Here is a 23,739-nt window from a genome sequence, read left to right as displayed (position 1 = left end):
CTCTCATAAAACATTCATTTCATCTCTATTTAGTTCAATTCAGCTCCAATCAATTCAGTTCAATTAGAACAGGCCCTTACTATAGGAAAAGTTGGATAGTTTTTTTTTTTTTTTTTTTTGGGTAAGGAGGATGCTATTTGACAAGAACCGCTCACAAGTCCACTAGACTCAAGTTTACGGGCTAAGTCCTTTGAGATTGGGGAGAGAAAAGGTAAGGGAATCCCCATCCAATAGATGCAAACCTTACCAATTATCACTAGACCAAGCTTTGCTAGATTTGGTGCAAAAGTTTGATACAAGTAAATTGTAATAGTGAGTTTTAGCAATGGTTTAGTGCAAATTTTTTTGATGAAATAATGACCAGTATGTCAAATAAAATAAATACTGTAAAAGATGACCAGATTTTATTTCTGTATTTGCCCCTTTTTTTCAGTCAACAGCAGAAAGCTAGAAATCTGCTCCAAAGTTTTTGCCGACCAAATTCTTTAAATCATTAAAACAACATTACGGAGTAACAAACTAAAAGCCAGCAAAAATTTTGACTAAAAGACTTCATATAAGGCCAAGTCATTTGCCAACCAACCCTACAAACAAATTTTTTTTTTCATTTTTTTTTAGATGCACTCAACAAACATTATTTTTAATTTCTTACATCACTAAAGACTATTCTAACAAAAAAATTAATAAAACATTGAAAACCATGCATTGTCAAACATTGAGCTTGAAAATTGACTTTGGTTGTTCCTTGTCCTCTAGGCATGCGAAAGGCTATCAGTACAAACTGGAACTGACAGAAAAACAAGGGTATTGTACTCCATACAAGAAGATTACACGCTCTCGGCTATGGACTCTTCTACAGACTCAGCCGGAGTGGCACTGCTAGCAGGAACTTCTGTGATCTCAGGAAAGGGTATGGAAGCGCAGCAGTGGTAGTAATCATTATCATCATACAAGAATCTTTGTGAAAGATGAGCTTCACGGATGTGATAATCACCCCATGCTTCAGACCCAAATTGCTCGAAAATGGGTGTGGCATCAAAAGAGTCTTTCCCTCTTCTATGTTTCCTCTTGTTTACTCCTTTCCTTTGTGTTGTATTCATCACAGTAGCATGCAGCTGCAGTTTAAGGGAGCAATGATACTACTATCAGCATTAAATGAACCAAATTAAATAATCTGTCATGCAAAGCAATTTAGACGATGGAGGGAAGAAACATAGAATGGAGACTGCCAGACCAGACCACTGCCAACACTTAAAATCCATTTCAGTCACCAATTTCATGTATGTACATGTAACAGACAGATTCTGAAGCAAGTAGATGCAATTAGACATCCCAATTACAATGACAGACAAACACTACAAAGCACTCATACTACAGATCAACCAAACTGAGGCAAACATGGTGTACATGCAGACATGCAGTCAATAGAGATGCAAGAAACGAAAATTCCCGCCATGCTCCTTAATCCTCATATATGTTACAATGATGGAAGGCTAAATCAAAAGTGACACCATCGGATGGCATTAAAGACTATTCTTGGTGTTTTTAAAATGATGAAAGAAATATTGATATTGACACAGCTCAAAAATACTTGCAGGTTGTTTTAATTTTAATATTCAACTGTCAATATCAGTCTTTTTCCGGTGATATATAGCAGGAGAGAAAGCTTACAAAAGATAGAACATCTGAATGTCTGGTTATATAATTAAGAATTAAGCACCAAGACAAAGGTCACAAAGTAATCATCAAACTTAAAAGCCCTCTTTCACTTCAATTGTGTTTTTTTTTGTTTTTATTTTTATTTCTTTATTATTTTTCATGTTCCTCCAGTATAAATACCAATAAGTTCCATTTGAGATGCCTTAGCATTCTACTTCTTGTTGCAGTTTGAAAGATGGTCACATAATAGTTTTCCAAAACCACACAAGAAAATTGGATTATAAAGAGCACTGAATTATTGATGTCAAAAGCAGGTTATAAGCAGAAATCAAGCAGAAAACCAGAGCATCAGATAATATACCTTTAACTTTTGCTTAGCATCTTTCTCAAGTACTAGTCCAGCTTTGACATAGGCATCAATGATGAGTTCTATAATAGCTGAGGAAATACTATAGTGTTTTCAGGGATTAATAAAAAGTTAATATGTGGAATTGTGGAGACATCAACATTATTATCATATATATTGAAGTATAAATCATTACTTGAGAGAAGAAGTTACTATGTGGAGACATCAATATTATTATCATATATAAATATTGTTTTTAAAAGAAAAAGAATCCAAGTAGTAAATGGATACGACATGCACGATGAAGTCGCCCCTCATTACCAATTTCTTCAACGGGAGCATAAAGAACTTGAGCTTTGTTTCGAGATCCTCTCAAGCAATCCTGGAATCAAATAAGGGTTTCTTAAATGGTAAAATAGCTAAAATAAACATAGTAAACTACTATAAGGGAAAGACAAGCAAAGAGAAAACCAATCACTAATTAGCCTTGAGTGAAGAAAGCATCATCAGATAGAGTAAGTCTTTCTCTTCCAAGGCCAACAGCTAGTGCAGCCTAGTTTAGATTCATAACATAATACCAAATTCATCAGATCCAAAGCTACATAGCTAGTCAGAATGAGTCTTACCAGCCCTTTAAGTCTAATAAATAAAGGTCGATTGTCCAAAACCTCAATTAGTTCAGAGGAGATGCTCTGGATAAAATCACAAAAAATTGTGTTACAGAAGAAAGTTTACAAGAAAGCAATTACAATAAGTTTTAACAGATATACCTGCAAAACCTCTTTAGCTGCATTGACACGTCCCTTATTCCATAACTTCAGCATTACTACAGTTAAGTGAAATCTTTTTGGTTTGATAAATATAGATTTATCAATCCCCAATCCTGACAAGGAAAAGAAATAGAGAAATCAAATACAAGAGATAACTTGGTATAAGTTGATGCATGTCTATTGCGTCAAGTCATCAATAGATAAGTTTTTCACCATCAAAATTATCCCAATTGTTCTCTAAACAGGTTACCATCCTTGGCAGGGTAGGAATTCTAACGTATGTAACCTTATCTCAAAGTGAACAGATAGACTATTTCCAATCTCTTAATTCAACACACAACAATAAATAAAAAAATGCAAATACTATAATTAGCCAAAAAAAATTTATTCCATTAACATCCAACAGTGAAATAGTAGCAAGTTTTTTTGGGTGAGGAATAGTGAGGTATTGTCTCTTGATCAACAAATTTGAAACTATATGTTTATATGGTTGCATTGATCTTCCATAGGGCCTTTGTCTTCTTGAAGAGTAATGAAGACGGGTAGAATAATGAACAGATTCTTTCCATGAGAAGGCTCAGTACATATTGTGGGGTGTGGTGAGAGAGACAATTTTAGATGCGGTTTCAAGATTTCCTACAACAGAATTTATATAGGAAAAGCAACAGGATGCAACAGAGGAGGTAGAGAAGAATCTTGTACCAGATGTTTTAGGTGCATAGCTTACAAGAGGTATGTCCTTTGTATCCCTTTTAACATTATGAGTGTCGTCAACTTTAAGATTGGCAGCAACATCTGCATTTACAGGTTTTACATTTTTTTCTCCATCTTCAGAAGCCTCATCACTTGAATCAACATCCATAGTCCCATCTGCATCTTTAGAATCACTATATGCCAGTACAGTGGACTGAAATCTGTTGAGTTTATCAACCAGTTCATTGTGTATGGCTAATGGAAGCGAGATCAAGTGGGAGAAGGTCAAAGCTGAAGAATTAACAGCCTGTCATCCAGAAACAAAAGGGGAAAAAAACAAAAAAAACAAATGATACAACTTCCATGTTCACAATGTAAATGCAATGTTTGAGAAATCTGATAGAGCAGGAAAAGAAGACAAGTATCGAAAGGAACAAGTAAACAGAATTTTTAACAGCCAATTGGAGCTCATAGCAGTCATGTTGGGCTTTCCTTTAGATATCATAGATTTTGTCAAGCACAGTATAACAGCAGAAATGGCAAGGTGGAATCCTTAGAAAGACGGAGGGAGTAAAATCAAATTATCAAAGCCTGTAAAGAATTATTCCATAAGCAGGAAACAGCTTGATTTTAGGTGGAAAATGCTTCCAATATTCACATGAACCACTGCATGTGACTGGACAAATAAATTGATTAGCAAACACAAACAATGCTCAAGAATTAGATGCTGCTGCAGGGAGTGCAGGCATACAAGAGAATAATAGGTTGCACCTGATCTCAAGGGTAACTTGCTAGGGAAGATTCAATGAAACTGGGATTATCTGTAATTTACTTTTACTGGTTTATAAGACAGCTTATCCACGTTGCTTGTACAACCCTTTTTTAACAAAGCAATTGGTTGCATCTGATTTCATTCGTCAATAAAAACATAGGTGGAGATGATTCTTCCAGAATAAGTACACAGCAAAAGAGCACCATTGGTATTTTAAAATGTACTCCCTCCATCCTCATAAATACTAGTCAAACTCTTTTATGATTCCCCCACAGGGCACAGTAGTTGTCAAGTTCCTATTAACTATATTGAGCATTTTAAAAATCACAAGTTGAAGAACAGAAGCATTTGATGGACTTGTACAATAAGAATTTAGAATCCATCCTAGTAAATTAGAACTGTGGAGTAAATTCCATGCAACTTTTTTTTTTTTTTTTTTTTTTAGGAAAAATTCCATGCAACTTAACAGTAAGTTAATGTACTTAATTCAAACAATAGTGAAGATGCATTAAACATTAAATATGCCTAGCACCAAAACGATAACGCAAAAGATGGAGGGAAGCATCTGTTACAAAACATGATCAAGAGCATTTGAAATTATTTAAAAATAGTAAATCTATCTATATTGTAAAGACTGGAGACAAATCAAAGGAAAAGTAACCTAGAAAGAGAAACAGATGTTTAAAGCCTCAGTGACTCAGAGAGATTTATAGTAGTCATACCACCACTCTTGTCTATCCAAAATTGACGTACATAGATGTTAAAGATTCTTTTTCAAACAAATAAATAAATAAATAAATAATAGAATTAAAATGAAATACAGTAAAATAAAATACAAAGTCTATCTTTTCTTAACTGCAAACATACACAAAAAAAACTTTAATGATTCGTTATTGCAACTTTGATGATCACCATAACTCTAAAATTTAGCCACATTTGGCTTACATAAACACAACGCACAAGAATATGTACTAGACATAGCAAACATTTCCTTGAACCAATTGAAAAAGTTAATATGAACTTGTACGAGAATTTCCCCAGGATATTTTTATTGACTTTCTGACACAGTACATACCATCAGCTAAGCTAGAAACCTAGAAACGATTGGAGGGTGAAGGGATCATATTAGTTGTCTTGCTCTAGATATCAAGAAAGTAAAATCTAGCAACAAGCCAACAATATTTCTGCAAATGATCAACAAAGACGTATTTCTCATTGCTGCAAATTAGCTATTTCCTTGCAACCAAAAAAAAAATGCAATTTCTAGACAGAACATTTGATGATGATCAACCAACCTTGTCAATTATAGCCTGGATTTTTTCTGAAGCTTTGGTAATTGCATCCATGGAATCACCTTCAATTACTGAAACAAGAGTCATTGACAGCTCATAAAAAAGGAAAATAAAATAAAAGGAAGTCATGGTAAATAAGCATGCTTTAAAAGGAAGCTTTGGTAACTAAGCCTGCTTTCCAGGAAGAATAGAAGAGGTATTTTTATAAGAGAAGATGTAAAATGCCAGAAGCCTGGAAATGCTTTAACAATACACTATATCTCTTTCATTAAAAAAATAAAAATAATAACAAAAAAAAATCAGAAAGAAAAAAGGAAAAAACAATACTCCATTTTTCACGTAAGTGAGTGCTTATTCAGAATTGATTCCAGATTCACGGTAGGATGAAGAAAATGTAATGAAAAGCAAGGGCACATTTAGCAAAAATCTAAAGAGTTACTATTAATTTAAAGAGGTGTCAACTATGAGTTTGAATGCTTAAGTGCTGACTTGCCATCTTGGCAGAGATAAAACGAAAATGATGAATCAGTTGCTTCCGTAAAAGAGCTCTTCCGTATAAGAGCCAGTGAGAATCTGAGTAATTTTTGCCTAATTTCAGATTGTTCAATATTTGAGAACTTATCGGCAGTTTCAAGAAAGTATGAAGCTGTTAGAATTGATGAATTATAATCTAATAAATTCAGCTCCACATGGAGCAGTTTAGTTTGAACATCAGGTCAAAATCTTTAATAGCATACTGCATAACTGATTCAACGAGATTGCTGCGCGAACTTAAATTTTGCATATGTAACCGTGTTGACGATGAAAGCAGCTTGCTTTCGAAGTGATTGAATTTGATAGGTTTAGAAGTGCTGCAGTAGCTTTCTTCTATCGTCAAATTCCCCAGTACTTATTAATATCCTATGTGCATACTCTAATTTTTAGATGGCATTAGAATGATGGTACACTCTTCCAGGTCTTCCTAAGAGTCTCACCTTTTCAACAAGACCACGGCTCGGTGCATAAAAATATGGTTACTGTTCACCAAAATGATTGAGCTAATTAATACTCAGGAAGCATTTTCAACTGTCCTAAATATTCACTAATATTTTGCGTAATCAATGCCAACATGAATTATTGACTCGTGAAAAAGCATAGTGACATATACAGGAGAATCATTCTTTCGATTGATAATAATGCCATTCTTAAACGGCAGGGGTCCCTCACTATGATAATTATCAATCATTGACAGAAGAATCATCCATTACCAAAATTATGAAAATTGGCAATGGCATCATATAAACTTATAAAGGGGGGATGAGAGAAGAATTATCCATTATTAAACAATATCATTTCACATTGAAACAGCTTAACTAGATTCTAAAATTTTAAATACAGGCAATACAGCAACTACCTTGTATAGTTGTATGACTTATACTAAGGGCAAGGTATAGGGTCAATAGGGAGGTGTGAGGTCAAAGTATGCAACCTTATACTAAACCAGTGTAAAGCTGTAGGGAGGCTGTATTCAATACAATTCTAAACCTTATAACAATAATTTAACTTTAAAGCAAATTATCAAGAACAAGGTAGCTCAATTAATTAGCTACAAAAATCAACAGAATGTAAACATTCCACCATGAAGGTACAGGATAAAGAGGCAACTGAAAGTTAAGAATTTTCTAAAGGGAAAAATTATCAATCTTAACTTCAATATATGTTTCCAAAGTAAGCAGCCTTAGGCATTGATAAAACGAGGCAAGAAGATTTAGCCAGGATTCCTCAAATATGAAAACGACGAAGAATAAGTAAGAAGTATCAGGCAGTATGCAATGGAAATAAACAATGAGCGAGAAATGTACCAATAGAATCCTCCAACTTTGATGATGGAAATATTAACTTGACCCCCATTTCCTTCTCAATGCTTTCCCGCAAAGATTTACTACAATGTGAATCCAAAAAGGAGGCAAAATAAGAAAAGAGTGGATAGAGCATCTAGTTTGTAGCTTCCCAGGGTTCACTTAATAAACTCCTATAAAACATCAATGAAATAAGCTGATAATGTCATTACTCTTTATATCCAATGAAACGCATGACAGAAGCACCTACCTGTAATAAGGTAAGACAATTTATCAAGAATCAAGACAGAATGCAGCAAAAATCCAAGTACATAACTAAGGAAGAGCAAGTTTGTCTTTAAATCATACAATCGCACAAAAGCAAACTTCAACATGTTACTTTTCTCAATACCTTATATGCACCACCAGACAAAAGACCTGGGAAAAAATCAATCTTTGCTATATTTCACGCCCTCTTTTTCACAATTATCCACAATTTAGAACTCTAGATCCAGATGTATTATAGATTGGACATGTCTGCTTCCTACAATCTCAAGAACCAATCTTGAAGTAGAAAGCGAAAAATAATCAATTCTTTCAAAAACAATGCACAACAATAAGTAGCTAGATCAGTAGTCCAGAATTTCCAGGGGAAAAAAACAAAAGAAAGAAAGAAAGAAAATAAATTATTTTAAGTATATCCCAGTGTCCTGCAATCTTATTAACACTTACTCATATAAAGTAACAACAATCCAAAAAAGCTCTATACCTATTTGACATGCAAAAGGCTAATCAATTTTGCAGTTTTTGCGAAGAAAAATATAAAATACGGAGTAAAATAAAAAGCTACTGCAAAAAGAGACAGAGAAATGTCAACCTTTCACTAGAGGCGTGAAGTTTTAAAAAACAGATTAAGTCGTAATATTGTATTAGATATAGTCAGTACCATTTATATTCTGCAAATCGTAAAATTAAAAAAGAACATATGCAGCATGCTAAAAATTCTGCAACCTCTCAGCCATACCCAGAAAAGTAGCCAAGAGTATTTAGCAATTTTCCAGAACTTAAGACTTTTTTAGCTAGATCTTAGATAGGACGCAACAATTATAAACATCTTATGTAGCATTATAATAGACGTATAATCTTTTTTATCAGCAATCCATACATAAACAAATTAAAATAAATAAATAAACAAATAAGAACATTTGCAGCCAGCTAGAAACACCTTTCGTGCAGAGCACAACCTCCCAGACATTACCAAAAAAATTAACAAAGAATACGTGGCAATGTCCGAGAAAGCTAAAACTGAGGATCTCTTAGCTAGGTCAGTTGAAAATGTGGCCATTACTAAGCATGGCCTTACAAGACTGCTTTCAGTTTCAGCAGTATGCCATCATGGAATCATTGTTTGTGTATCTATGCACAGAGGTCCATCCCCCGAGAATAGGTCCAATGTAGTACAGAAGCATAAATCATACCTCTACAGAAACAGCAATTTTTTCCTTGCTTTCAGTTGATACTTTTTCTGCATCAGTGACTTCAAAGCTATTCTGCATGACAGTACCATGGCTAGCCTGGACACCTTCAGCTACACCAACCTCATTATTAGCTTGCAGAGATGAAGAGACTGTTGAATCATCTGCTGCTACCCCTACAGATACAGCACACTTCTCATGTTCATTTAGCCTTAATCCAATGAGCAGTCTGAAAGTTCGTGAATATCTTTGTTTGTTACAAAAGCTATAAGAATTCTTAAAGTATTCATCTTTACACCTCTAGTAGATTCAACCTGATAGGATTAAGGCTAAGTACATATCTATAGATATTCCGACTAACAGCAAGACATATACTATATTATTGTTGCTGCTTCTGGTATTCTTGTCCTATTATATTTCACAAAAGCCTTAAAAAGTTGAATTTTGAATTACAATTAGTTGTCTCTTATTCCTCTCAAGTGAAATCACAGTGAAGCAAATTATTATCATTCAATCTATTGTATCAACAACTGCTAGCGCATCATGCAGCTTATAATTTGATAACAGAGCTTAGAAAATCAAAGCTAGAATCTGCAAGATGTAAATTCCGTAATGTATGTATGGCAGCTTAGGTAGGTCTTAAATGGTAAGGAAGCCAAAATAAAGGTCTTTAATCAGACAATCCAAAGTCACTAATTTTTAGAATATGGAGGAAAAAGGTGTTTGTTTAAAGGAAGACACCCATAAACAACCTTATTGTACTCTAGCTGTAAAGTCCTAGTATGGGAAAGTATAGCATACTGCTGAGGTTGATATTTAGTAACCCAAATTCCAAACAAACTACATCTCTGTTGTCTCTCACACACAGCGCTTTATTAGTTAAGAAATGGAAAATAAAAATAACATTCAGACTGGGCATATCCAGAAGAGCCACAGCCCACAATGGATCACCTATAGTTTACTTAATTATCCTAAGATTTTGAATAACTATACTGATGTACTTATGTGCTCCAGATCTTGCTAATAATCGTCAAAAACTAATGGAGGGGTGCTAACTTTACAAGAAAAAAACTATGAGAGGACCAAGCAGGGCTAAAAGTTGAAATTTAGAAAGCTAAGTCCCTACAAGGCTGGAATTATGAGCCTTAATGGCCATCAAGCCATGGCTAATTATGATTTTGTATCTGCCAAAAGAAATCATGATAAACTAGAAACCAACTGCAAATATACAAGCATTTATCAAATAGAGAAAGATCTAAAGAATATATCTGAAGCTGGGGAAGTGGAAAACCTACCATCATTCGAAGTGGATTGAGTACTGATTGGCCTCCAAACAGGATATACTGCTTTCATCTTATTGTTCCAACCCTTGAAACAATGAATTCCCTTTGACGCACTTTCTTTGCTGAAATTGCTTAAGCCATGATAACAATGGTATCCCTGAAAAGTGAAAACAATAAAAGTTAAGTCAACAAAAACAAGAAGAGTTCTAGATAATAAACAAGCAAATACTGAAGCAATAGATAAATGACAAATGCAATACTCAGTAGCCATCAAAAATACACACTTGGCTCTATGAACTAGGCCAAGCAAACCCAATGCTCTATGGATTGAGTGCATTTCGTTTAGTGAATGATCAACAAATATCCACCATGGATTATACCTATTATTATATAGCAGAAATCCTCACAATGTGCAATCCATAACATACTAATCTTACTAAAACACTATTGACAAGGTACTACCTTAAGTATATCATAGACCAAGTAAATCAATAGATCTTTTTTCTTGTAATTTATTACTTTTGAGTCGGAAAACCCATTCCGTCATCACAACTATGACCCATGTAACAACTACAATTTTCATCATACACCAAGGTATAGTCTTACACTTTTACACCCTTTCAAATTCCCTTCACCATGTACTCATGAGCTAATCACATTGGGAGGCGAATGCGAGAGAGTGTAAATTTACACCCATTGTAGGATAGACACCCATGTAACAACAAATAACGCGCTATAAGCACATTATGGTGAAATCACACTGCCAATAATAAGCCCTCAAACTCAACAAGAACACGCCGTAATTCGATGAAACTACACTAAGTGCTTACCTCAAACTTCACATTAACTATAATTTCCCAAGGAGGGGAACAAAACCCATTTATCAAAAAAAGCAACACAAACAACACAATTCCTTAACAGGTATCAAATTCAACCACAACCCCTAAAATGTAAAATAAGTATTTCTTCATTAAATCACATAAATGATCAACCAAAAAATAAAAAATCAATCAATCAATAAATGATAAAATAAAGCAAATATACCTGTAATCGCTGTGGTATATAAAGAAACGAATACGAATTTGTAAATTGCGAAGGTCGAGGAATTCTGCAAAATAAAAGACAGAACAATCCATGAATTGGAGTTTTGGCCCAGCAAAATTGAAATAATCAATAAACCGTTAATTTCGTTCTTAAATCAATTACTCCGTAGTCCGTACAATATAAAAGAGTTGGAGCATGGACATCAAATGTATTGATTTTGTACTGTATTTTACCTGAAGAAGAAAGCTCTGGCACTGGCAACTACCATTTGATAGTTTGAGTAATATAAAAAGGTTTAGCAGACAAATGATTAGAATTTAGAAATATCTTTAGATTGCTGCCATCTTTAGGTTTTCTCTTGGATTTTGACCTTTTTTTTTTCCGCAGGTGTAAAGTTTGTTGTAATTTATTAAACTAAACTGATTGGACCTTAAATGAAATAAAATGAACTGAACTGAATTTTTTACGAGTATAAGATAAGGAAATTAGGAACCAAATTAAACTGATTAGAGTTGAACTGAACTGATTAGAGTTGAACTGAACTGAAAATAAGATGAGAACATACCCTAATTTGATAATTAGGCCATCTTTGAGCTGGATGGGACTAAAGTAAAGTGATTAATAAATTAATAATTGTACCTTTTTTGGTTATCAATTAATAATTGTACTTGGTAATAATAAGGCAAAAGCTAATGAACGCCCCGGGGGCGTTGGATAAGCTATCTAAAAGTAGAAATATTAAATTAAAATGAACATTAATTACACCGATCGACGCGTGATTTTGTCATGCTTTTCCAAATTAATATCATTTTAGGCAATATTTTAAATGCTTATCCTACGCCCGGGGGCGTTCGTTAGCAAGATCCTAATAATAATGGAGTAACAATCATCGATTTCCTCAAAATAAAATAATAATCATCAAATAAAACTAAAATGACTTGCATTATTTAAAAAAAATGACTTGAATTGAACTAAATTGAACTTAAAATAAGTCCAAAAGAACTAGCACTTAATACTATAGTTAATAATAATCACGCATTTTTATATGTGGTTGGTCACACCATGTGGCCAACCATCTTGGAGTTACTTCGTTAGTGTTATAATAGTTACTTTGTCAACGTGATAGGATTACTTTATCAACGTTATAGGGTTACTCGGTTAGCATTATAGCAGCTACTCAATCAGGAGTAACTTTGTTCTTTCACAAGCGGAAACATGGTGTGATGAACCACACACAAGACAAAGTTATTCCATAATAATTAAAAATTAATATTCTTTTCATTCCTATATGCCCTTTTCAAATAACTTAATAGAATCTACTTTACATTTAAAAAAAATTAGGAAGCTGAATGACAGCTAGGTATTCATTGAAAGGGTTTATTATTTTAGCTTTGACTAGTCTATTGTCCTGTTTAATGCACGGGTTATTACTTGATTTTCTCTATTTTTCTATATATACTTTCTACACATCTTTTTTGGCACTATATTTTATTTTATTTTTGACAACTTTTTGGCACACTATTTAAGAAAGTGATTTGATGAAATAAACGATTCAAATCATAACAACTTTCCTCTTACCTGTAGTAAAATAATATCAATTAGTTATGTCAAGTAATATGTAAATATTGCAGTGTGATTATTCATGACAAAATTAGAGTAATTTAATACTTTCTCCATTTCAGATTAGCTAACACAATTTTTCATCACGTTTGTCAATATTTTGTAACATATTCTTGGAACATATATATATATATATGTGTGTGTGTGTGTGTGTGTGTATAAACAAATTGTAATTCAAAACTCCAAAATCATTGTAATCCTATACGCAATCAATCATATTTTGTTTTTACGAGACAAATTAAATAACTAATTATGTATTAATTGCACTATAACTCTACTAGGGAACAACAACCTGTTTCCCGCTATCAGGAGGAGGAGCATTCCAACTAGGTGGAGATACTTTAGCATAATTGAGAGTTGGAATGGACGTTACATTAACATTCATAGGTTATACTCGATACTCGATATCCATCTCTCTAAAAATCTTTACACATTCCTCGATCAAAAGTGCTCGTCTTACCCATCTTTCACCCATGTCTTGATGGTTCATTCGATGTTGTAGCCAAACCGCTATTCGTAGCATGTTTAGACCATCTGTATCCTTTAATATGACCATTGGTTCTGGATACCAATGCTCCTTCTTATTCTCGTTATAGTTGCATAATATGCGGAACATAGGAGTAAGAATTTGATAGAATATATAAACCAATCATGAGCTTCAACCATAAGCTTAAGTTGAGATAGTCCACTGACATGGTATCAGAGTTAACGTGACACAAAGGTCACGGATTCAAATCTAAAGTTGTGTGTGCTAGAGGATAATATTATGTTGATTGAATAATGTTGTATACGAGTACTTATAGGCGCGATTATATGTAATTGAAGGTTAGTATCTAACCTTGTTATTCTTTGCCTTATGACGGCAATTTTTTCCGCAGGAGTTGCAATATGGAAGCACAATTCAATTCCATCTCCCATATCAGGGCTACGATAATAATTATGGATTGGCTTTGTTAAGAGAATATAGTTAGGGAAAACAATCTTTTGATTGTCAAATCTTAAGAAAACTGTGGTTAATATGTTAATCTCTTCCACAACCATCTGTATTGAGAAAGAAGAAAACAGTTAAAGTCAGAATATGTATCATGTACTCCCATTTTCAAGATTACTTGCATCATTTTGACTAGACATGTTTACAATCGCATAAATTTAACCTTCATTATTATTAAATATCTATATTAGTAAATAAATTTAACAATATCTTAGCATAAAAAGATGGTCATAATATGTAACAGTGTAAAAAGTCAAAAATGATGCAAGTAATAAGAGACAGGGGAATTTAAAGACTTTAGCAGCTCTTTTAGTTGGCGTACCTGAACTCCATTAATCTCACAACGATCACCAACATCGAATGGGTGTATCACAAACAAGAAAACGATGGATTCAAATATGTTTTTACAAGTGTTTCCAAAAACAAATGCAACGACAACAACTTGAGAGCTTAAGAATAAGAGAGATTATGAGGAAATGATGTTTGAGAATATAAACCCGAAGATGACGATAATGATGCTAACTATAACATTCACCATCTTATGTAGCTTGTTAACAGCTGATTTTGTGTCTCCTAGTGTCAATGAAAGCGCTCTTCTTTCTCGAAAAGCATTAACCTAGGTAACAACACATACGATATAAACTTAATCAGTATTAAGGCTCGAGCAATGCCCATAACTATTACATGGAATGTAAGGGGCGTTTGGTTCAGAAAGTGGTATAGGTTTGGAATCAGGAATAGGGTTAAGGTGGTATCAGGTTGGAACTTGATACTTAATACCATGTGTTTGGTTCAATTCTGGAATGGAATATCATAATTTCATGTATTTGATACCTAAGGGAATGGAATGAGCCAAACCCACCTTCCCCTCAAAATTTCTAAACCCCATACCTCATGGGTTTGAGGTATGGGTTTAAAAATCATATTTTTGACAGCCAAACATATGGTATGGATTTTGGTCATTCTAAACTCATACCTCATACCTATAATCCGTGAACCAAATGCCCCCCCTTAGTGGTAACTCTTCTAAAAGAATTTCTATGCACTATTTCAAAGCATGGTTCGTGCAAGCGGATGCACGATCCACATTGTGCATCTCTTCTAAAAAAAAGCGGAAAGAACATTGCATAGAAATATAAAGAACATTTAGTTTAAGTGAAAAGAATATATTTTAGAATTATAAAGAACATTGTATAGAAATGTAAAGAACATTCAGTTAAAGTGTAAAGAACATGTTATAAAATTGTAATGAATATAATGTGCAGTTAAATAATTCTTTATCTTCATGTTCTTTGATTATCAAAATAATGTACTTTTATTTGTGACATATGTTAATTGTTTATTTTGAAATATTATTTGAATTTTGTCTTTAGATTATGGTGGTTGAATAAAATAATGTTCATTACAATATATTATCATTAGAGGTGATAAAAAATTCAGGTCGGGCTGGGCCTTAACATAATATCTCGTGTCAAACCGGGAAAATTTAGTGGGATTTTTGGGTTTTTTTCGGGCCGAGTTTGGATTTTTTAACTAAAAATACATTTTTAGGTTTGTCTAAACCCGCCCTATTTTCGGGCTGGATCAAGCCGGATCGGGTCGGGCCAAAGTCGATCACCTCTAATTATCATGTTTTTAATTAATATTACGGATGTTCTTTAGATATACATATAAATAACATGAAGTTGGATGTTTTTTTTACAAAATAGGTATATGTTCATTACAGTACAACTATATGTGATGTTCATTATGAAATAGCTATATGTTCTTTACAAAACAAATGTATGTTCTTTACTGAACAACGGAATGTTCATTCTGCGTTTTTAAAGAGAAAACGGATGCACGGAGCATCGTGCATCCGCCTCCATAGAAAAAATTTCATATTTCCACACACACACAAAAAAATAAATAAATAAATTATATGTATGAGTTTTATATGGAGCAGTAACTTATTACCACCCAATTCTTCATTGATTTCTTGCTAATTCTCTCGTCTTCGATACCCCCTTCAAAGAGACTCAATGTCCTCTCCGCTTCATCTTCTCGCATAAAACGCATAAGATCGTCCAAATATATGTACCTAACATTCTCATAAAATTTTTATGCTAAGCAAATATATAATGTATGAAAATTAAAAGTATTTAAGCATATAAAAATTTATTAATTAATAAAATGTGAATCATACCTTACACACACATAACCACTTACAATTCCTTTGAATTTATAAAATTGATTTGATTATTTTGTTATATACTTGTATATTCATACTCACCAAAGAAAACAAGTAGCTTAGACAATAGACATATGATCAATTTATGTTACAAGAATATATACTACTCCATAAAATAAGTGAATATACAGATGATGAACATGGCTAAAATGGAAACATTATAGTGAAATGACAACGTAATTTATTTTTCAATCAAAATTAATGATAGATAAATACTCCCTCCATTCTTTAACGCTCTATCAGTAACTATGAATTTAAACAAGTGAGTAGCAGAATAAAGAACGAAAATAAATTACTACCTCCGTTACAGGTTATATGCAACGATTAGACATTTTTCCTCTATGCTTTATGCATGGCAAATCGTTGCACATAACCTGTAACGGAGGTAGTAATAAACAAACATATTAAGGGAGAAAGAGTAACGACTGACCTAGAAAAAGGTTTAGCAACATTGCGAAAAATCTTCTTAGCAGCAGCCTTGGCCTCAGCCTCACTCCTAATACGAGTCGCGGACTCGTCATCTTGGGCTGTTACACCCACAATTTGTTCATCCAATGTAGTTAAAGCTCCATGTCGTATAATCTTAATCAATCTCTTCATATTCCATGCTGAAACATTGTTTTGATTAAGCTTCAATATCACCATTTGATAAGTATTTGGTCTTATAGACCCATTGACTGCCGAGAGCACGTTTCCCGGGTGGAAGGCGCTCCAAAGTCCATGTTCCATTGTCCTCTAGAGCACGAATTTCTTCCTTCATAGATTGTCGCCACTCATGATGTTTCATTGCCTCCTTGAAAGATCTTGGGTCATTACCCTTGATAATAGCTGCAAGAAATTTTTGATATTTGACAGAAAAATTGTCACAATTTATGTAATGTGCCAAAGGATAAAGAGTACATGAGGAGCGAGTGGAAGGAGAAGGGAGTGGACTATTAGCAAAAACCGTATGTGTCACAAAATCACGGTGCAAGACATTGGGAAACTTTTGACGGTGGCCGCGACCCAACACTTCAACATTTGCGTCATTACCTTGAATTTCAGGTTCATGGGGCAGCCCATCATCATTGGGATCAAGAGACACTAACTTGGGCTGCTCAAGGATAGAAAACGGCCCATCTTCCTGGCCAGAAGTCGAGATGGGCTGCGATGGAAAAGGCCCAGCACTCGCTGGAAACCCATCGCCCTGACCAGAAGGCGACTTGGGCTGCAATGGAGAAGGCCCATCGCTCGCTGGTGTGGCTTGAATGGGCGGTGGGTCTGTAGCAAATTTGGGTTGGGCTAATTGTTCAGTAATTAAGTTGCTAACCTCAGTTTCTTCATCAAAAATCAACTCTGAAAAATCTCATGAATATTTTGATCAACATATTCATTAACTGGAATGTTCACCTCCTCCGGACTCCCAAACGGAAAAACTTCTTCAATGAATTTCACATCCCGGGAGACAAAAAATTCTTTTGTAGTCAAATCAAACATTCTCCACCCCTTTTTGCCAAACGGATAACCCACAAACATACACTTCCGACTATGACTTGCAAACTTATCACCTTTGGTTTTTTGTTATGAGCAAAGCATAGGCAACCAAAGGTTCGAATAGTGTCAAAAAAGGGTGGTTTGTCAAAAAGAATTTCAAAAGGTGTTTTATTTCCCAAGAGTGGGGTTGGGGTGCGGTTAATTAGATGAGCGGCAGTGAGAACACACTCCCCCCAAAAATAAATTGGTAGGTGTGCTTGAAATCGCAAAGCACGACTTACATTCAAAAGATGTTTGTGTTTCCTCTCTACACACCCATTTTGTTGAGGTGTTCCCACACAAGATGTTTGAAATAAAATTCCAGTGGCTCGAAAATAATCAAGCAAACAATTAAACTCTGTCCCATTATCACTTTGGACCACTTTAATTGTTTGGTTAAATTGTCTGTCTACCATAGCAATAAAAGCCATAAAAATTTGAAAAACTTCAAGTTTATCAACCAATAAATAAACCCAAACAGCTCTCGAAAAATCATCAACAATTGTCAAAAAATAACGAGCTCCACACGAGGAAACATGTCGATATGGACCCCACTAATCACAATGAATTTTCTCAAATATTCGAGATGCATTATTATCACTTAAAGGAAATTTGTCTCTTGGATGCTTAGCATGCATACATACTTCACAAACTTTATTTAAATGATCTTTGCTACTACTAACATGAGGAATTAACTTAATTACTTTTTCCAATGGATGACCAAGCCGACGATGCCACAACTCCAACGTTGATGTAGCTTCAACTGTTGACACTTTCGATTTGCTAAAATATTATAGTCCATCTCTCCTAATTCCCGTTCCAATAAGCTCCTTCGCATGGTCCTGTATAGCACAAACATGAGAATCAAATTGGACAATTGTATGTAAGTCATCATTAAGCTGAGAAAAAGATAATAAATTGCAACTCAAATTCGGAACATAAAGAACTCCGGTGAGAGTTATCTTTTACGACAAACGGACAGATCCCACCAAAGTAGCTATAACTTTTGCACCGTTTGGTAAACCAACCGGGCATTCAATATTTTGAGTGTCAATAAGCCAAGAACTATCTCCTGTGACATGATGTGTTGCGCCGGTATCAATAATCCAAGACGAAAAGTCAAACTTACCGGTCAATCTGTTTTCGGGTATTTGAGTATTATCAACAACCCCTGCAATAGCTTTCCATTGTTCGGGAGTGAATAATTGCCCCAAAGCCGAGGTAGTAGAAGAGGGAGGAATGGAAGATGAATTTGTACTTGTGGCCGCATTAGCACGAGGATGCCCTCGTCCTTGCCCCGTTCGTCTCTCAGGCCTACCAACAAGTTCATAGCAATGAGTCTCGGGGCGTCCCTTTTCCTTACAGTAACCGCATATTAACTCTGCCCAAAAAGACGAGGCTTCGTGACTAGTTCTTCGACACTTTGTGCAGAGTGGCTTTTCTCGACCTCTGCCACGATTAGCCCCTGCACGAACGACGAAACCCACCGCTTCTTGCTGCTTTGATTCGACCACAGACTCAGCCTCCTGTCTCGATGTGCGAACACGCTCATCTTGGGTTACCAATTGATAAGCCCTGTCAAGGCTTGGAAGAGGGTCTTGTGATAGAATATTAGTACGAAGAGAAGAGTAAAAATCAGAATTTAACCCCATTAAAAAATCATGTAGTCTGGATTGTGCTCGGCGTTCTTCATGTAATTTACCGGCCGAACAAGAAGTACAACAAGAACACGAGATCAAGGGCTCGTGACGATCTAATTCCTGCCATAGTGAGTGGAGCTTGTCGTAATAAACAGAGACCGACATTGATTTGGGTTGTTCGCATCTTGCAATGGACACACGCAATTACTGAATGCGAGGACCATTCGTTTGAGAAAAACGTTGCTTGAGGTGATCCCAAAATAATTTTGCCTCCCTGAATTTTGACAGAGAAGATTTTAAATCTGGGTCAATGGTGTTTGTTATCCACGAGATGAGCATGGCATTGATTGTTGTCCAATCGGACTTCGTACAAGGAGGGGACGACTCTGCGATCGTTCCATCCAGAAATTCAAACTTCCGGCGTGCCTCTAACGCCGTTTGAATGTCGGCTGCCCAAGCATCATAATTGTCATCCGTAAGACGTGTAGGAGTGATGAAATCCCCCGGTCTATCTTGTGAACCGAGGTAGTAAGGGGAATTGGGTTCGATCTTTGTAGGTGGAGGTGGTGGTGGTACATCATCACCAGCCATGGCTAATTAGCTGAAAAAAAAGAATTCTTTGGCCTGATACCATGTGAAGACTTGAACTTTAGCTTGGTTCTCATTAGCACATGGCAAAGGAATATATATAGTACAAGGCAGAGAGTTTCCTTAGTCGTATCAAACTAAACTAAGGAAACATGATAACTTATGGAAAATAAATATCCTAACAAAATATTTCCTAGATAAAATATATTCTCCAAAGCTAATTATAATATACTCTAATTATATCGTAATATATGTTGATGTTTGCAACAAAGTGAGCAAAACACAAAACATCATATTCTATCTTTACTCATGACATTTTTCACTTTATATCTTGTAGAACAATATATTCTTTAATTAGTCTAATCCAAATGATGGGTTAATTGCCAAGAAATAGTAGAAATGACACCTCAAGATATTAAAAATTATCATCAACCTACAACTCAATCAGAAACTTTGTAATACATTCTAATTCAACACGATAAGAGAAAAACAATGCACTTGATACAACTCAAATATTGTTACATACTACCTCCATTACATATTATTTGCAACGATTTGACATTTTTATGTCAAATCGTTGCAAATAATATGTAACGAAGGTAGTAGTTAAAATAAATAAATAAATAAATAACCCATATATTTGTAAACAATAATTGCGACAAGCTATAGCCATAACATCCCCTTTCCTTCATTTTAAAACATTAATAGTATCTTCAAATTTTAGGGATAAAAGGAATACAAATCACTAAATCAAAGATAGGAAACGAGGGAGGTAGGTGCAGACTTTCCCCTGTGTCGCCATACTCATATCCAACATTCTTACCATCTAATAGAACATACTCCGATACATAATTCCATCATCCAATTAGAAAATACAAAGTTAGATTATGTAGACATCAAGACATGTAGGGTGAACATATACAACTATACGAGACATTTATGATTTTGAATCTACGGAGTAATGCCTAATTTTCTGTCCATTTATTTTTGATAGACATGACTTTTGTTGTACGTATCAGTCCATTAACCACCAAATTCATTCTCATATTCACTTCAGCTAAAACAAATACGAGTGTATATATATATATATATATATTCGTTATAATGTATTCAATCAAAATATCAATTTTCCTATAATTTTACTAATATTTAAATAGATAAATTAACGATCAAATTCGTGTCTTAACTTGCGTGTTTTATCAAAGTGTAACACTTACTAAAAAAGAACGGAGGTAATATATTGAAATATTGGAAAACTATCGCCACGTGACGTAATGGAAAACCAACATGGCTCGTCCAAACGTGTCCAAGCCCAAACTCCATCCCAAATCTACTCGGCCCATTCCTACATCCCTCTCTCTCCTCCATACCACACTCTGACTCATCCATCATTTCCTACACTTTCTCTCTCCTTCCACCACCATGACAACCACCGTCTTCCGCCGCACCATCACCACCAACCTCCGCAATTTTCTCTCTCCTCCCTTACACCACCACCATCTCTCCACAACCCCACCACCACCCCCAACACAACCCCACTTCCCCAAATCCCAAACCCCCTCAGAAAAACAATTCCAAACATGGGTCAACTTCCTCAAACCCGGGTTCACCCCTTCGGACGTAAACCACGCCTTAAACTCCCAATCGGACCCCGATTTAGCCTTCGACATCTTCCGTTGGACCTCCCACCAACGCGGCTACACCCACGACTCCTCCACTTACCTCACTATGATCCACCTCGCCGTCGCCGGCCGCCGCCACGGCCACGCCGAAGCCCTCCTCGAGGAAGTTCTCGCCGGTGCTTGCCCTGTTAGTTTACCCCTTTACAATTCCTTGATTCGTTTCTGTTGTTCTCATCGTTGCTTGTTTAATCGTGCTTTTGATGTTTATAAGAAGATGATGAAGGCTGATAGTATTGATTGTAAACCGAATTTGGAGACTTATGCTATGTTGTTTAATGTTTTGCTTAAGAAGTTTAATAAGTTGAATGTTAGTTATGTTTATTTGAATGCTGTGAGGTCTTTGAGTAAGCAGATGAAGGCGCTTGGTGTGGTGCCGGATACCTATGTGTTGAATATGATCATCAAGGCCTATGCTAAGTGTTTGCAGGTTGACGAGGCGGTACGAGTGTTTCGTGAGATGGGGTTGTATGGGTGTGAGCCCAATGCGTTTAGTTATGGTTATTTGTTTAAGGGGTGTTGTGAGAAGGGGAGGGTGTGGCAGGGGTTTGGGTTTTTTAAGGAGATGAGGGAGAAAGGGTTGGTGCCCTCGAGTGGGGCGTATATGGTGTTAGTGTGTAGTTTGGCATTGGAGAGGAAGTTTGAGGACGCGGTTGAGGTTTTGCGTGATATGTTGGAGAATTCTTTGAAACCGGATTTGTTGACATATAGGACATTGTTGGAGGAGATGTGTAGGGATGGGAAGGGTATTGAGGCTTTAGAGCTTCTTGAGGAGTTTAGGAAGAAGGATGTTGCAATGGGGGAGAGGACTTATAATGAGTTGGTGGATTCCTTGCATTTTGTGGATCGGTAGTAGGGGATGTTGTTTGTGCTTGGTTCTTGTGGTCTGTATTGTGCTAATCAATTAAGGATTAGCATGTTATTAATGGAATTTGTCACATAATATCGGATCATTTGGGTGTCATGTCAGGACAATGGAAACAATTCTATGATTTTCCATATGCAAAGTTTGGAGTTGTATAAGGTGCTATGATGGTCTGGAATGTTGAACCTTAAATCCAATTACGTGAGCAAACTGTTTCCGGCTTCCTGCCTTCTTTTAGCTGAGAAATTGGACTCACAAAGGAAGCTTTTGGAGCCTTCTTTATGGTTACAGAATGTGAGAAATCACAGGTCACAGAAATTGCCTGCAAGCTTTGTAGGTGCAAATGGAAGTCTCTCTTGGTTATGTTATCATTGTTATGTTGGTATCTTGGAATTAGTTTATAGCTGTCTAAGTGACCTACTCATCACAGTCTTCAGTTGTCCATGGGACTTGAATCTTATAATTGTTATACAGACATGGCACTCTAGAGTAAGCTCTCGATGTATAGAAAAGATAGTTACTTCTAGCTATGCTTCGATCTTCAAAGTTTTCGTATGTTGTAAATAGCATCTTCTGTAAGTTTTCTTTACTGTTATGAACCTTAATGTGTACTATCGGGATTATTTTCATATAATCATCATCACCAAAAGTGATTTTCTTAAATTAATTTTGAACACATTATCATTGTTCTGGTTTGATTTTATTAAAGCATTTATTGATATCCAAGTGATTTTTATTTGTATCCTTTATTGTTTTGATTAAAAATTGGCAAGTACTTCATTTGTGATGCAGTAGATAATTTACTAAACAGAAGTATCTATAACCAGAAGCATGTAAATTTGAACCGGACTAGTAAAAATTCATGCAGAAATGTGTAAACAGACAGTACTACAATGTTTGGTTGTCTGAAATGTTACTATTCTTAAGTGTGCAACTCAACTCCAATCTGAAGGGTAGCATAAACAGGGACTGCAAGATAATTGAAATCCAAGTTGTCTCATTGTTCTTGCCAACCAGTGTAGAAGGCAGGTGCGATGATAATCTCACCCCAGCAACACTGCTGACAAAAAGTGAACGCCACCAAGAGGTATGTCCCCTTCTTCGTGCAAGGCCTGCATGTTTTAAAATCCTTCCATACTTCATATAAGTAGATCTTAAGTTTCTGTTTCTTAGCAAATTCATCCCAGCAATCTGCAACTTTCGAGCTTACAAATGTTTTCTAAAGAATCTTAAAGTTGTTTCATTATCCCCATTGTGAAGAGGGCTTCCTAATGTTTAGTTTTCTTACCTTTCCCAAAAAAAAAAAAAAAAAAAAAAAAACCAGCAAGGAGTTGAGGGGTTACGGAGAGAGCAGAGAGGTTTGCTGTGAGACAAGTGTTTTTAAGTTGCACAGCTTAAGCAACTTTGTACGGGCTTTGCTGTGAGGTAGGTACTCCATTCTGTGTCAAATGCAACAATTGGGT

General features: G+C 35.4%; 2 protein-coding genes across 5 annotated transcripts; one reads left to right on the top strand and one right to left on the bottom strand.

Moving 5' to 3' along the window:
• Positions 1–378: 378 nt before the first annotated feature.
• On the bottom strand, positions 379–11,530 carry LOC110715678. 4 transcript variants are annotated; one of them, XM_021894279.1, is made up of 13 exons: positions 11,385–11,530; positions 11,152–11,215; positions 10,120–10,264; positions 8,828–9,000; positions 7,583–7,620; positions 7,374–7,453; positions 5,536–5,594; positions 3,478–3,775; positions 2,776–2,888; positions 2,632–2,697; positions 2,297–2,387; positions 2,021–2,088; positions 379–1,115 (listed from the first exon to the last, which is right to left on the bottom strand). In XM_021894279.1, exons 1-13 carry the CDS (start codon positions 11,417–11,419, stop codon positions 828–830), a joined length of 1,518 nt encoding a protein of 505 aa, XP_021749971.1. In that variant the 5' UTR covers positions 11,420–11,530; the 3' UTR covers positions 379–827. The 4 variants fall into 4 exon arrangements, with proteins under 4 accessions (XP_021749971.1, XP_021749974.1, XP_021749970.1 ...); XM_021894278.1 differs by having other exon boundaries at positions 537–1,115; positions 5,536–5,603; XM_021894281.1 differs by having other exon boundaries at positions 537–1,115; positions 5,536–5,603; positions 11,328–11,393.
• A 9,432-nt stretch (positions 11,531–20,962) lies between these two features.
• Positions 20,963–23,596, top strand: LOC110715375 (pentatricopeptide repeat-containing protein At3g25210, mitochondrial). Its single transcript, XM_021893949.1, has one exon. The coding sequence runs from the start codon at positions 21,155–21,157 to the stop codon at positions 22,262–22,264; it is 1,110 nt and encodes a 369-aa protein (XP_021749641.1). The 5' UTR covers positions 20,963–21,154; the 3' UTR covers positions 22,265–23,596.
• Positions 23,597–23,739: the final 143 nt, after the last annotated feature.

Source organism: Chenopodium quinoa, unplaced genomic scaffold (genome assembly GCF_001683475.1).
Source record: "Chenopodium quinoa cultivar QQ74 unplaced genomic scaffold, ASM168347v1, whole genome shotgun sequence".
Classification (NCBI taxonomy): Eukaryota; Viridiplantae; Streptophyta; class Magnoliopsida; order Caryophyllales; family Amaranthaceae; genus Chenopodium; species Chenopodium quinoa.
This window is presented reverse-complemented; position numbering and strand designations above follow the sequence as displayed.

Coding starts and splice junctions, on each gene's coding strand:
- LOC110715678 (XM_021894278.1), bottom strand. CDS start 11,419: ATGGTAGTTGCCAGTGCCAGAGCTTTCTTCTTCAG. Junction 2,388..2,631: donor TTATTAGACTTAAAGGGCTG/GTAAGACTCATT, acceptor ATTTGATTCCAG/GATTGCTTGAGAGGATCTCG. Junction 2,089..2,296: donor GCGACTTCATCGTGCATGTC/GTATCCATTTAC, acceptor CAGCTATTATAG/AACTCATCATTGATGCCTAT.
- LOC110715375 (XM_021893949.1), top strand. CDS start 21,155: ATGACAACCACCGTCTTCCGCCGCACCATCACCACCAACCTCCGCAAT.